Consider the following 15,305-nt stretch of genomic DNA (forward strand, 5'->3'; position numbering starts at 1 on the left):
ATGGGCTAAACGCATGACGTAGAGGGTTAAAGTTCGTCAAATGTCACCCAAAGAATTTCGGTCATTGATTTTTCGGCTTTGTCTGTCGACATTTTCCGGCGGCTTGTTTTCCCAGGGTGTTTCTTTAAATCTTCGTGCGAGTGTAGCGATCGGAACCATGACGGCGAAGGTTACGGGAAGTTTACGTAGAGAAAGACTCGGCTAGTTCGAAGTGTTTTTTACGGTAAATCAGGGTGGTAGAATACGGGGATTTCGCCCCCCTCCCCTGTTTTTTTTTCACAAGGCGATCTCTCTCCGTCTGCTGCCAACAAAGAGCGTTTCACGCATCGTGGGGAGCCAGACCGGTCTCGGTGTCAAGGGTCCTTCTTGAGCACACAGTTGTCGCGTTCATAACGGGATTACTGTTTCCCTTGATTGATCTGCAGTAGTACGTACTCTAGTTGATAATTTCGACATGTCGGCGGACGAGATTGAAGAGCCGGTGGTTTCGCGCTCGCGGGCGAGCAAAAGGCAGGGTAGCAAGCCGGGCAGGTCCGATTCAGACGCCGAGGGAACGTCAGCGTCTTCCGATGAGAAGGGGGGAGAAGGGAGAACGGAGAAGAAGAAGGGGAGGATCGTTCATGCTCCGATCGGTAAGTTGCGTATATTTTACACATACACGAGGCTGAATCAAATCTTTCTAAGTAGTAGCTGTGCCGATTGGACAGTTGATGACACGCGAGGCTGTCAAAATCCCATCAATCATTCCTGTGGTACTCCAGTTTGGGTTCCAGTTGTTCCAGCACCAGATACTAGTAGTACACGGCGTGTACTAGTGCATGATTACACAATGTTACGTTTGGTCGAAAGAGAACATTGTATCTTAATTTAAAAAAAAATAGACACAAGTTGTTCTGAAGAAAAATGTTGAAGTCAGACTCAAGTCTAACTCACATCAGCCACAGTTTTACTGAGGACTTCATGCCACTTTCAAATGATTTGTGAGTGTAAGAGTTCACTCTGTGCAAATTTACTACAGTAAGGACATTATACAGAATACCCTTGACTACAGCCACTTTTGCAACACTATGCATAACAGTGATATTTATTGCCTGCCAGGTGACAGGTAATTAACAAACCCCATGAAGCCATTCCCTATTGAATGGTCCCCCAGGGGGTAAGGCACCTGAATGGCTCTCAATGTAGGACAAACATGTTACAAGGTGAAGTTTATTATATGTGAACAGGGTACAGGTTGGCACACTGACAGCTTTACTATTCCTTGAAAGTTTACCTGTTCACTATGAATATTATTGTAGTTTGCATGGCTGTGGATGCACATATATGATATACTAGTAGGATTCTTCCAACAAGGACGGAAGCAAACATATCTTGACTGTATTTTCACTTTTGTTATCTGTAGGCATTGGCCTAAAGTATGGACCAGTATTTTTTGAGAGTTTAAATTTACATGGTCAAAATCCAATGCTCAGGTACTAGTACAGACATACCTGGATACTCAGCTTACTACATTGTGCTAGAGTAAGGTCTTCTGAACAGTTCATCATTCAGATCCAGAATAGGAGCCTTCAGTCACTGGGCCATTTCAAGGGCCATTTCAAGGGAGGAAATTGTTTCTCAAACCACAGAGTCTGTATTTTAACTCCATGCTCAAACTGAAATCCAAGATAACACATTGATTAGAGCCTTTACCGAGTAATCTATTGTGGTTTCAACAGTTTTTCTCACCTGTATTTCTCACCTGTAGCCGGTCAATAGGTACCCTGTGTGGGTAATGAGACCGCACTTCGGGTAGTTTCGGCGGTAGCAGTTCTACTCCTGTGTTCAGTACGTAAAGGTGTAGTTGTACATATCCTGGTGATTCTTCCACTCGTGTGCAATATGGTTCTTGAACTCATTTACTGATTTGCTGGACACTGCTTCCTGGGAAAGAGAGTTCCACACACTTGTGACTCTTGAAGAGAAGAAGCACTTCCTCGTCCCGTGTGATTTTTGTACTTGATACTTGAAGGAGTGGCCCCGTGTGGTGGTTGAAAGACTGGGTTCAAACATGGTCCCTCTACAAATACTGCAGCTGTTTCCAACTCTTACTTTGTCATACCCGTGTGTGATTTTGTAAAGCTGGATCACGTCTGTCCTTTGTCGTCTGAAGTTGAGTGTCGGTAACTGGAGAGCCTGGAGCCTCTGGGGATAAGGCAAGTGGGACACTGACTCCACAAGCTTTTTGGTATTGAAGTTTTAGTTACATCGCATAAGCTAATGTTATGATTGTTTTTAGATTATTTAGTACAAAAAGGGCACTTCAAACCACTAAATACCTGTACTAGCACTGCCTTCAAGCTGTTCCACCTCACCGCTTGCAGTATTGGTGAAGCCCCACCTGTTTCCATTGTTCACCATTGAATGAACCCATTGTCACCTCTGCTATTGTCACCGTTACACACATTACGCAAATATCCTTTACCTAACAGCTCTAGTAGTAGTCAGCAAAAAAAACAAACCTTCATGTACAGGTCTTTGTCTGGTTCCTTGGTTACTGTCCATCAATGCTTTGTTATGATCATTTCATTGTCTCATCTTGATCTTAATTATTGTTTTCTATAAATGTTGATCACACATAATACAGTACATGCATTTTGTCTTAACGATCTGTTTTGTTTAAGAATAAAGGATTAAGACTGAAAGATTTGATTTACTTTGTTGTTCTGGAAGACAGCACAGCCATTGTCATGAGAGACAGGCAAATGAGTAGGAATGGAACCCAAATAAACCACCAAACAAAGTAGATAGATTAGGTTAGAGATATTCTGTCTCAATTTGTAATCTTAGAGCAGACAAAAGAGGTAGTGTAATTGTATTTGGTATTGTGGTTTTTAAATGGGCCAGACACCCTGAAATAAAATAGCATGACAAAAACAGAACCAAGGTTTACAAATTATATGATATTATCCTTTTGTTGTGATATAAGGTCTTTTGTCTTGATTGTTTATAACCCCCTTGGTTGGAATATGAAAGCTTTGTACACAATTCAGTTCAGTTCTTACTAGTGCATGTATTTGTGTAGCTTGGAATCCAGCCTTGTTAGCTGGAACAGTGCCACTTGCTGGATGAAATTTAGGCATAAAGCTTCACCTTTACTCAGGATGGTTGTTTTACTTCTACATGTACAATGTACATACGGGCAAAGACCTGTAGGTCATCAGCCACTTAGTACCAAGCACTGGTCAGTAGCCTTGACTAGAGGGACCTTGATCTTAAGGCCTGTGTAAACTGTAATGCTGCTATCTGGACCTGTGTTTGATATTACATCAGACCTTGCATCACTGTTTACATTGTACATGCAGCCTCTTAGGTTACTGCTTTATACCAACCCATAACAGGCTAAAAAGATTGAGTTACTGTGCCCTGTCCCTGACTGCACAAAAAAAGTGCACATACATACATTATGTAGTTCAAGATTGAATGAAACAGTACACATAAAAAATGAAATAGACTTGTGGGCTGTGTTGTTGTACAATGTATCTACAGAGAAAAGAACATTTCTGCCTATGGATTTTTAAAAATCCAGCAAGATCTTCTGATTCAATATTCATTATTGGAAGAATTAATGCCAGAGACATGCAATTTTCAGTCCAATGCTAGATCATTTGCCTTTGACATGCAATTTCAAATTCAATGCAGCGTCACTTGCCTTAGATATGTAATTTCAAGTTCAATACTGGGTTGTGTTTGACAGCATTTGTGCTAGACATGGGAATATGTTTTGATTCTTATTTATGGTGGTGATTAGAATGCTCAATTACATTTTATCTTAACTGGTACCGTAAACATAAAATTGTACTACGCAGTAATGCATACATGACAGAAGCAACCACTGACAAGGATCTGTGACATCCCTTTCTCAAATTAAAGAAGACAGCTGAATTGCCTATCCCAAGAATCCCTCTTTTTGTGATGGTGTTACTATAGTATGGTGCGTTTATGGCTGAGCTCTTACAATAATAATCATGCTGTGGTTTGTATTGCAGACAAGTTGGGACCATATGGGCGCTGGATCCGCCACATTCTGTTGGAGTCCATTCTGGTGGGCACACCTGTCCTGGTGTCCATACAGGTCAGTTCAAATGGGGTCTGGTGTGTTAACACATCTGTACACCCAGACATGTGCATCTTTTTCACCTCTCTCTCTATCCAGTTTAATGTCTTTTTTCCTCAAAACTGGGGGTTAAATGTGCTTGCATCAAGTGCAAGTCTTTTTTTTTGTTGAGCAAGATTTTTTTTCGGCTGTATGCCCTTCCCAACACCAACCCAAACCCCAGAAGGGCCTAGGATCCCTCTAACTGAGGGGGGAATACATGTTAAGTGCCTTTCCCAAGGGCTTAACATATAACCCAATATTTTGCCAGTTGACCCTAGGCACTCATATGATTTCTTGGTATCATTTACCGGTAACACAGAAATTTAGTTTTCTACTATTCTTAAATTTGATTCTTAAGCTTTTGTTGTACAAACATAATCAATTTCTCTATGATCTGATCACCAGCAATACCATTTCGACATGATGACTATGAAAGTTTTTTTTTTACTATTGTAACCCCCATTTTACCACTGCTTCACTGAACAGAGGCCTTCCATTCAAATTCAAACCCCATCTGTGGTGTTGCATGTCCTGTTCACATCCAGTTAACTTCATAAGAATGGGTACACAAATGAAGTTAAAATCAGTCGAGTGAACTTTGTTCCAGAAGAGTTAGGTTTCAAAATGAGCCAAGTCCCTTAGTGTGACATGGTTGTACAGTCCCATTGTTAGTTTGTGAAGAGGCATAGCACTAGAACTTAATGCATCCTCTGGCCTGAACAGTTTCACCTTTCAAAGAATGATTCTGTGCATGGTATGATGACAAGAAAAAAAAACAACTTTGTATGCAGCAATAGTCTTGCAAAGAGATAGCATTCACAATCACACGTTAATGGTATTTCTGTTGTTTCTTACACATGTATGTCTATCGCAAGAGGAACATATGTACACATATCACCTTCCTCAATTACCTTCAACTCAAAGAAATAACACAGGCAGAAATTCTATTACATTATAGGTCTGTTTATTCGTGTGATGGTTTTTGACAATGTCATTTTTGTTTCCTGTAGAAATTCCGCACACCTGCCCGTACCTGGGCCATGAAGATGATCAGTTTCCTGGGTACAGAAGACTTCTACACTCCACTTGTCGTGTGTATGCTCTGGTAGGTCATCTACCTAGTTAACATGCTAGTTAATGAATAAAAAGAGGCAACCTTCCTCAGGACAATTCTGACTGGCTCACATTGAACTGGTTGTCAGAATTCTCTTTTAATACATTGTGAAAGCTTTTTCTAGGGACCGCATTCGTGCAAAAAATCTGAAATTAATGTTATCTCTCTTCCAACCAACATCTGTACTTGTACTTTAAGTATTACATGATCTTAGTGACACAACTACCAAATGATATATAACAATGAAGGTGTAAAGTAAATACGATTAGTTTATCTACATGCACATGCACATGAGAAGTTTTAACCCAGTCTGTTCTCTACTTTGTTCCAGGGTATTAGAATCTCGGCTGGGCCGACTGTATACTCTGCTAATGGCAATTGGTTTTTATGTTACTGGGTTCTTGAAGGTAAGTCCTAAATTTTGTCATGATGTTAAGATATGTGCTTCTTGCTTGCAATAGCAGCATTCATTATCTTAAAAAGTTAACGTTTAGCCTATTCTCACATGTTATATAACCGTAGAGTAGACAATATGAAGAGTTAAGTTTAAGATAATCTACTGTTAGTTTTTTTGAAACTGTTGAACTCATGACAGTGTGCCTCTTTCAGAACTTCCTCTGTTTGCCACGCCCTCCTGTAGATGCAGTGGAGAGTCTAGAGAAAGCCTATGACTGGTACGTCTTTAGTTTGGGGTCATTTTGTATACTGGTACATGTACCAACTATTTGCACAACATGTACAACAATGGTATAACCAGGTCAGAAAAGAACAAGAAGTAGTCATGCCTTAAAACCAGGAATTGAGGTGTTCAAACCACATTTTTTCCTGGAACTATCGTAGAGCAGAACTTGCTGCCATTGGCACAAGATGAGACTTATTTCTTTGTCTCTGCTGAAATAGCAATTTGTATGCTTGTTGTGTAGTAAATTATTGTCTGCGTTATCTGTGACATTTGAATAATTTTTTATCACTGAAATGACTGTTTGTGTTTCAATGTTTGCATCTCATGACGATGTTTACATTTCCACTCCAATGTAAACAAACTTATTTCAGTAGTGAAACCTTTGCTCTATGGACAGTGCAGTTTTGTTGGCACAACTGCCAACTTGCTGTTTTGTCAAGTCATAGTGAAACATCAAAGCTGGTAACAGCACAGTACTTTAACCAAGGAACAAGTGAAGACCAAAATGGAACAAGCAACTCAATAGCAGAAACACACACTTTAAAAAAATTTGGAGAAGGTAGCGCTTGTTCTTTTGAATGATAATTGTAGCTACTGTGACCTGTGTACTGGAGGGGTCATAGGTAAACAGAACACCCACCATAGATAAATAAGTTTGTTGCCCTTTGCCTTCACGATCTATTGTTCGGCTGATTATGTTTTATATCACTTGTTTTGTTTTCTCCCCCATCGGTGCTCAATATTAAGGTGAAATAAAGAAATTAAAAAATTAATGGGACACTCAATGCAAAATTGGCATCAAAAATGGCCCACAGGCATCAATGTGTTTGTTGAATAACCAGTAAACCTTACATGTTATGACTGAACACTAGTATGTATATATGTACTGTAATTCCAGATTTTCGCAGTCACTTTTGTATTGTGAACTTATCATTACCATTGTATAATCATTGTCTTTTGCCCCCCCCCCCTCCATGCACAAGCAGCCACTGTGAAGATTAAGTTCTGTGCATATGTCAATTTTCTTTGCTGCTCAATAGGAAAGTCAAATAAAAAAATAATTAACAAAAAGCTTAAATTGGCCCACAGCCCCCCTAACAATGTGTTAGTGGGATAACCAGTAAACCATACATATTATGGCTGAACACTAGTATGTAATGGTACTAATTCATCCGATATATCATGTGCTGTTTGCAGGGCATTGCCGAGTCACCACTCGTTGCTGGGGGTAATGTTACCGTTCTACCTGTGGTTCTACTACTACCTTCACTCCCACATGTCCACCACCTTCCTGGTCGTGCTCTTCATCATTGTGTGCATATGTAAGTCTCCTCACATATTTGTTCCAGTAACATGCTGTACAGAGAATTTCACTGTTACAGATAGACACTGACTGATAGCTATCCTAAGTGTTCCAACCAGGACTGTAGTCAGCCCCCGTTTTTCTGTGAATTCAGAAAACTGTGGCGAGTGACATAAAAAACAATACGTCAACCCTGACAGACAAAATCTTGATAGAAAAATTCATGGTCATTGAAACGTCGACTCATGTTATTCAAGTGGTTTTGAATAAACATTCAATCATTCACCAATCATTGATTGAGTCAGTTATGTTCTAAGAAACATGTTGTAACTTGGTGTTTTCCCGTTCAGGGTCGTTTTCCCTGATGTTCAGCCGGCTGTACCTGGGAGTGCACAGCCCAGCTGACATCCTGACAGGAGGGCTGTTCGGTGTGCTGGTGCTGTCCGTCTGGCTACAGGTGTACGACCTGCTGGACAGCTGGAGCGCTGTGCCAGAGAACCATGGTGAGATGGCAAATAGTGTCTTTTGAACTTCTTTTCACCTTAAAAACCGGTGACAATGTATCGTGAAATGTGTGCAGTACATAGGATTGTGAGGTACCGGTAGTAAACAATGATAATAGTAATGGGTAGCTTAATTATTACATAATAGAACGTAATATGAAAAATGCAAAGTAAAATCAATCTAAAAGAAATATGTTGAGATAGTAAGGAAACAGGCTCCATTGTTTCTAATGGTAAAAATGCTGCTTGTGTCAATGTGGATATAAAATGTACCTTTTTTTCTTGTAAAATGTTAGTCTGAAATCTTATGGTCATGCTGTGTTTAGTTGCACTGTACATTCAGTTACTAGTATGTCGCACTGACCTGAGATGGACCGTTGGTTACAGTGTGGTTGCAGGCCTTCGTCTACTCCATCCTGCTGCTCATCGTCCACCCTCGCTGCCAACCTGCAACCCTGACCTTCGCTGACACGGTAAGCAAATCCAAAAATTACTGGGAAAAAATGACCTCTGAAAATTGTTTAAAATTAAGGACCTCCGAGTCCAAAAATTGCTGAAAAAAATGACCTCCAAAAATTGTGTAAAACTATGGACCTCAAACAATTACGTAAAGCTTAGGACCTCCAAAAATTGTGTGAAACTAAGGACCTCCAAAAATGGCCTAAAACTAAGGACGTTCCAAATTTTGGATGTCCCAAATAAGTTGCTGGAAAAAATTATCTCCTCTAGTTTTGAAATTATGACACCTACATTTTTGTCGAAAAATAGTAAATAGAAATAAATGTTGCAGGTGGTGTTGATGGGCGTGGCTGTGGGGGCCATCATCGGTCACAGCAGAATACGAAACTACTCTGCCTACCTGGCTCTACTGGAAACAATGTCGGGTAAGGCAATGCTGCTTTCTTACATACTGTTATTGACTTGATGTTCACGGTAGCAAAAGTTCACAGTCTGAGAAAATTGAAGTGTTCACAGAACTATATGTTCACAGTGGTGGCAGGTGCAAAAAAAAGAAAGTTGGCAAATTATTTGTTCATGATTATGATAAGTTAGAAAATATCGGCTTTGATTCAGTTTAAATTATCTGCTTTGATTCAGTTTAAATGGAGTTAAACTGGAGTTAACATGCTATTTTTCTTTTTTTTTTCAGAACATGCATCACTGAGTGCAATCATAGGAATGTCCTTGTTACGAATGATTGTTGGTAAGTACACAAAATGTGAATAAGACACTGTTCTATGATAAAGAAACTGTTTATTGATGTGGATAGCATTCTACTTGGTATGATTTTCAAGCCATAGTGTTTTCTTCAGCTCTTCTACCAAAAAGTTTGTAAAGAGTAAACCGTCAGAAAAGAAAGAGTTTTCCCTTGCTGGCAACGCCTGACTAACTGGTGCCTGGTTGCCTCCCCAGGTGGTGTGCTGGTCTTCACCACCCGTATCATGGTGAAGTACCCCTGTAGAACACTGCTGTTCCTCATCGCACAGTTCGCAGACATCAATGTCTACAGCAGCAGCATCTACTCCAAAACCAACACTCCCGAGTCCAAGCACTACTCAGACGAGTACCTGCTGCCTCCTATCTATGTAAGATTTGTTTGTTTGTTTGTTTCTTTATTCATGAGAAGCTCAAATTGGCCTGCAGGCTTCTTTTCATTGATTTCATGAGAAAGAGGTAAGGGTCAGACAAAGTATATAGGAAAGGTACAGTTTACATCATTTAAAGTCCTAATAATTTTAAATCTATACACATATTTTTTCACATACGTGGTGCAAAATGTTAGTCACATTGTCACAGATTGGATTCAATGTTCTTGTAACTATGCTGTAAATGTATTTTCAGTTAAAGTTTTCTGTTTTAAGTTTTTATGTTGATGAAGGTTAGACATAAAGACCTATGCAATATATTCATTTCAGTTTGCATTTTGAAACATTGCATGGAAATGCCAGATGATGCATGTATTATGTGGACAGTCTTTTTTTTTAAATGAAAAGATCTTGAGAGATTGCTGTCAATAACAGTGTAGTTTGAACTCATAAAGAACTGATCATGATTTTACCCATCCTCCCTTCTTGAAGGATCCTAAGAAGAAGAAGAACCCGAGCAGCCGTGACAGTAATGAGGAGGAAGAGGAGGAGGAGGAGGAGGGAGACAGGCAGCTCCAGGCCAGCCGTGCTCCAGAGCCCGAGCCTGTCCCCTGGGACGTCGACATTCCCGTCAAATACGTCACCTACCTGTCCATGATGTGGATGGCTGTGGAGGGCGTGCCCAGCGCGTTTCATCTTCTTGGACTCACCTTGTGAAGCCAAGTATCGGATGATAAGTGTATAGACTTTTAAACTATTGCTGATAATGGTCTTTTGCCTTGATGTGTATAGTCAGCTGAAAAAAGACCACTTTGTTAAAGGCATTCAATGCAATTTCAGGGCGACAAACAAAAAATATTCTGGATGAGGAAACCTGTCTAATATTGACATTAACTGCCATTTCTTAGCTCATTTTCATCCTTTCATACTTGAAGCATTTGGAATAGCCTCAAAACATGCTATGTGAGGGTTCTCTTTATTTTTGGGTACCACCCATAAATAGCTAGAACCAACTTAAGATACAAACTAAGCAACCGTTTTCTGTCAGCAACATCGCATTTTTGCCTCACTGATTTCAGTATGCTACGGGATAGGATTGATTTAAGTTACTGCATAAAAAATTATCCAGTTTTGCCACCATGAAATTGCATTGGATGCCTCTGAGGGAAATTGAAATCTTCCTGCTGTTTGATGCTCTCAGACTTCAGTGCATCTGAGAAGTACATGACAACAAGCAGCAAATCAGAGCTGGAGAGCTATCTATATATGGTAGTTCAGCGTGTAAGTATGCAGCACTGTGTGCATGTGTGACCACTTAATAACAATAAACATGTATGTAAAAGTCATAACAGTCTGTACCTCATCTCAGCTCAGCCATTTGTACACAACAAAGTTTTTTAAAGGATGTACAACATTAGTGTAAAGTACTGATACACGTACATCCCAGATTGGGACTCTTGATTGGTCCTCATGAAGGGATTGTGGGGATTTAAATGAAGTTATAATATGCTTTTAGAAGAAGCTAAGACTGTATGTGAGCCTCCATTGTACTGTAAATTCATCAAATTTCATGGCACGGAGCTAAGAATGGGGGGACCCGATACTGGTTGATTGCACATGCAAAGGGCCACGGTGCATGCATGTTTGGATAGTGCCCCCCCACTAGTGGCAGTGCGCACACTTTGCCTCATAGGCCAAGAGAGCGTGTTGGGGAACAAACAATGTGCAAATCAGAAGTTCACAGTGTCTTTCAGTTCACAGTTGAGACAACTGCAGTAAGGCAATACAAGACAAAGCACAAGTGTATGGTCTTTGTGAACATGAAACCTTTATGAATATCTCACCATCTACAAAATGTTGTATCCAAATGTAAAAAGGAGACAAATTTTGTCATGTATCAAAAATTTTGCAATGTGGTATCTTTCCTTTTAATCTTTGTTGTATGGCACCAAATTCTTCCTGATTTTTTTTAGGAGTTATGAGCAAAAGAGGCTAGAATTTGGGTGGATCTTTTCCAATTGTGTTGGCACATCTTGGCAAATCTGATAAAAACTATGTTTTAACATTTGTGGTATTCAGCCAGGCCAGCTTTTCCACTGATTACCTTAAATCATTTATGTGTCTATAGATTTTACTAACTTCTCCATAATCTCTGTGAATTAAAAAAATTTCATCAGGTTGGTGAATGATTGAATAGCAAAGTTCTTTAATTCACAACCACTTGTTTAACAAGAGCTGGTGTTTAGATGACCATCTGTCATCTTCATTGTAACCTTATTGTGTTGTATTTCATGTTTTTATTTGTGTTCACCCAATCAACACTTGGACCAATGTGACAGCTCTCAGGATGAAGTTATTGAATACGAAGGGAAAAAGTTGACAATAAAGCTTGACCACTTTTAACTTAATTTATTATATGAATGAAATACTCTGGATGAGTTAGTCATTGTAATGCATTCAGTTGTCACAGATGGAGTTGCATAGTAGACTTGAAGCAGTTTTAGAAACAGTAACAGCAAATCAAACTATTTACATGCATGTTACATACTCATTGTCAAGGTCAATATATTATTCATCAACTGCTAAATCGAGAGATGAAAAGAGCAACAATGCTACATCACTATCAACATTTGACATGTATTAAATACTCACATCTTGCCATTACACCCATAACAGAGGCAGAAAGTTGTGCAAAAGCCATATGCTATGAATGGGTCAGGTAGAAATAGACTTGGAGTGTGAACTCTACTTATGTATGGTAGAGTATGGAAGGGAGTTAGTAGTGTGCTGGTTAAGATTTGATATGTAGCCTCCATAGTGTGATAGGGGTTAAAAACTAAGTAACAATCCAGGGTGGATGTAAAATTAACGTTGTTGTGTAAAAATGAAAAAAAAAGCATCACAAATCAAATGATGGAACTTGAAAAGTGAAATGAAGGTACAACAGGTATAGAAACTGTATCAACTGTAAACCTGAAAAGCAAGAAAAATGTGTACCGACTTTTTGTCACCCCCACTTCCTTTGATCTTTTTTTTTATCTATTTTCAAAACATGTAAAAGATTGTTGAGACCACTTATACAGTGCTTCTTGTTATTCAAAAGTATGGAATCACATACATGTACCTATGATAAATGCAGCAATCAATGATGATACTGCAATATTTAATACTTTTGTTTCATGCCAGGCATATGATATGTTTCGTTTCATGCCAGGCGTATGTTACGTTACGTTGTGTGCGCTATGTCCAGTATTGTACATGCATTCTGTTCTGTGCTGCTCGTGCAAGTATGTTTATGTACTGCTGCTTGTTCATACTGCAATAAGAAACGTTTAGTATGCCATGGGGCATTATTTGTTATCATTACAACATGTGTGATCATGAACATTAAAAGTATACATCTCAAAAAGTAGAGAAAAGCATGACGTGTGCTTTACTCTGATATATTTTTTTATTTTCTCATATAAACTAATAATTGGACAGTTTTGCCAATCTCAAGGTGATGCCAAACTAGCTGGGCGTACCTTTCTTCATTCCATCTTCCACCTCAGTGTCTAATGTCTAATCTAATGGCAGCCAGTATCTCCGTGTCTATGGTGTCCATGACAATTCTTTCAGGAGAATTTGATGGCACAGTCCTGGGCAGATTTGTACAGCTTGTTGTATTGTAGATGCCACCTGATTGGTATATGGCAGATGACCCCACCGTTTAGAAGTATCTGATGTACCTGTATGTAATCAATATCACTGAAGAACAAACTGTATATGAGACAAGTCAGCAGACGTTGTATTTACCAGATGCACAACACAAAGTGGGGATTTTCACTACCATACAGAGATACGGTACAAGTGAAAACTGTGAGGTACTTGATTCAAATAATGAAGAAAAAGGCGTTGACCTTTAATTTGGTTCAATACTTGTGGCACATTGTTTATGTTTGATTAGGAAATATTGCGTTAGGGTTCATTGGTTAGAAATTCAGAGTCAGTTCTTCGATTCGTTTGGGGAAAACATCTTACTTCTATCACCCTAGAAGTGATCTACAAGTAGTTCTATGTTGCGTTGCCTACGCTACTCCACTACTAGTTAAGGAGAGCGTGGTCCGAGTACATGTACATGTATGTGCAGAAATCTCCCATCTTTCATAACGTTTTTCATGAACTATTTGATTGGAAACGCACCGTAACATTTTCATGTCCCGGTTCACAATATGATGAATAAAGTATCTTCGCCATCATCAATATAAGCAGACTTCATTGTTTCTATCCATGCGGTATGACTAGCTAACTATCCGGCCATATCGATATCTACCGGCCCGACCATCCCCGTTCTCCATCTGTATGCATGGCCCCGTGTGCATGGCCCACGAACTGAAGTGGCTGAACACAGACCTCCGTTCTCGACCCCTGCCTGCTGTGCTCTCTCAAGCTCCATCTACACGAGCTTTCCTGGTCTCCTGTCACCTCCCAGCCACGACTTCAACGCGTCTTCATAGTATATATACTATTTCTTTTCAGGAACTGCTCTTACTCCAACTTTTCCTAAAACTCATCTCCAGAAGGACAGGCTTGCGGCGTCGGCTCGCCTCTTGTCACCTCCCAGCGCGTCTTAGTTGATGAAGTCACAGTTCATAGTATTACATTATTTCGAGAAGTGCGACCATCACTTCTCAAGCTCATGAACTTTTCTCATGAACTCATCTCCAGACAGACAGACGCGCAGCGTCGGCTCCTTTCATGGACACCTGCCAGCGCAGCTTTCCAGCGCGTCTTTCTGTGTGACAGTCACAGTTCATAGTATTACATTCTCTCGAGAAGTTCAACGTTCACGCCTCAAGTTCATCTCCAAACAGACAGACGCGCGGCGTCGGCTCCTTTCGTGGTCACCTTCCAGGGCAGCTTTCCAGCGCGTCTTCAGGTGTGACACAGCCACTGTTCATATTACGTACTTTCGAGAAGTTCAACGTTCACTCCTCAAGGTCATGAACTTTTCCTGGAACTCATCTCCAGACAGACAGACGCGCGGCGTCTTTACAGTTCATGGCGTCCTCCGCCCTTCGAGGAACTGATCCGTCTCAGCCTCCTCCTCCTGAGAACTTGGGCCCCCTTCTCTGAGGAGGTTTGCGGAAGGTTGCATTCTGGCGGCTTTCTGCGAGCTTCATGGCATCTGCGCCACGACTGTAGGCTTCGTATGTAACCCTTTTCGGCAGCAGCCTGACCCATCCGAAATAGAGACAGATGAAGAATATCAGCCGTAGTAAGATGTCTGCTGGTTTTGATGATTTCTGGACAGATTCGGTGATCGCGTTGTCATCAGGTGGTGTGATGTTTTCTACTAGGAAAGCCTTCCTCTCCTTGATAAATGGGGCCAGGACTTCCTGAGCGCTCCCCAGTGCATCGCTGTCAGGGTCTTGACGAGGACGTTCGTCGCCATTTTCCCTGGCAGTGCCAGTAGCCATCTCCGGCTTCTCTACAGCAGGTGTAGGAGACTCGGGGGACTCGGGGGACACGTCTGCAGGCTCGCTTCCAGCCGTTGGTTTGCCGGGCTCACGATTTCCCTCCGCGGCACCACACGGTTTGTCATCTGTGTCACGGTCAAGCCGACTCACGTCAGTTACGTCTGATAACTCTGATTTATCATCTTCTACAGCAAATACCTTGAACTTCTCTTCTGACCGTGTGGTTTTGGACTGCAGATGCAACTGGTGGATATACCACAGAAACAAAGTTCAACACAGGCGTTTTGCGTAAGATTTATGCCGTCTTCTACTCAGTTTTAGTTCTCGATACAAGTTGGCGGGTAACTTGAGAACGTTTCTTTCTATACTCTCCCTCTAGGCTCATCCACTGTAGTACCCGTGTCGTCGAATTCAGGGTGGAACCCGCACAGATAAAAAAAGGATGGATACCAGGCTATACAACCCACAAATTCATCAAAACATTTTTAAAATGTACATGTGCTTATTCATAAAACACAGG

At 40.6% G+C, this 15,305-nt stretch overlaps 1 protein-coding gene across 1 annotated transcript; it reads left to right on the forward strand.

Moving 5' to 3' along the window:
- The first annotated feature begins 8 nt into the window (after nucleotides 1-8).
- LOC109467976 (lipid phosphate phosphatase delta-like) lies at nucleotides 9-12,748 on the forward strand. The gene is made up of 12 exons (XM_019766158.1): nucleotides 9-632; nucleotides 4,029-4,114; nucleotides 5,149-5,243; nucleotides 5,584-5,659; nucleotides 5,862-5,926; nucleotides 7,132-7,256; nucleotides 7,588-7,740; nucleotides 8,128-8,213; nucleotides 8,531-8,624; nucleotides 8,891-8,944; nucleotides 9,154-9,326; nucleotides 9,819-12,748. The coding sequence occupies exons 1-12, from the start codon at nucleotides 455-457 to the stop codon at nucleotides 10,041-10,043; spliced, it is 1,410 nt and encodes a 469-aa protein (XP_019621717.1). The 5' UTR covers nucleotides 9-454; the 3' UTR covers nucleotides 10,044-12,748.
- The last annotated feature ends 2,557 nt before the right edge of the window (nucleotides 12,749-15,305 follow it).

Source organism: Branchiostoma belcheri, unplaced genomic scaffold (assembly GCF_001625305.1).
Source record: "Branchiostoma belcheri isolate BF01 breed outbred unplaced genomic scaffold, Haploidv18h27 scaffold19, whole genome shotgun sequence".
NCBI lineage: Eukaryota > Metazoa > Chordata > Leptocardii > Amphioxiformes > Branchiostomatidae > Branchiostoma > Branchiostoma belcheri.

Coding starts and splice junctions, on each gene's coding strand:
- LOC109467976 (XM_019766158.1), top strand. CDS start 455: ATGTCGGCGGACGAGATTGAAGAGCCGGTGGTTTCGCGCTCGCGGGCG. Junction 4,115..5,148: donor CTGTCCTGGTGTCCATACAG/GTCAGTTCAAAT, acceptor TGTTTCCTGTAG/AAATTCCGCACACCTGCCCG. Junction 9,327..9,818: donor ACCTGCTGCCTCCTATCTAT/GTAAGATTTGTT, acceptor CCCTTCTTGAAG/GATCCTAAGAAGAAGAAGAA.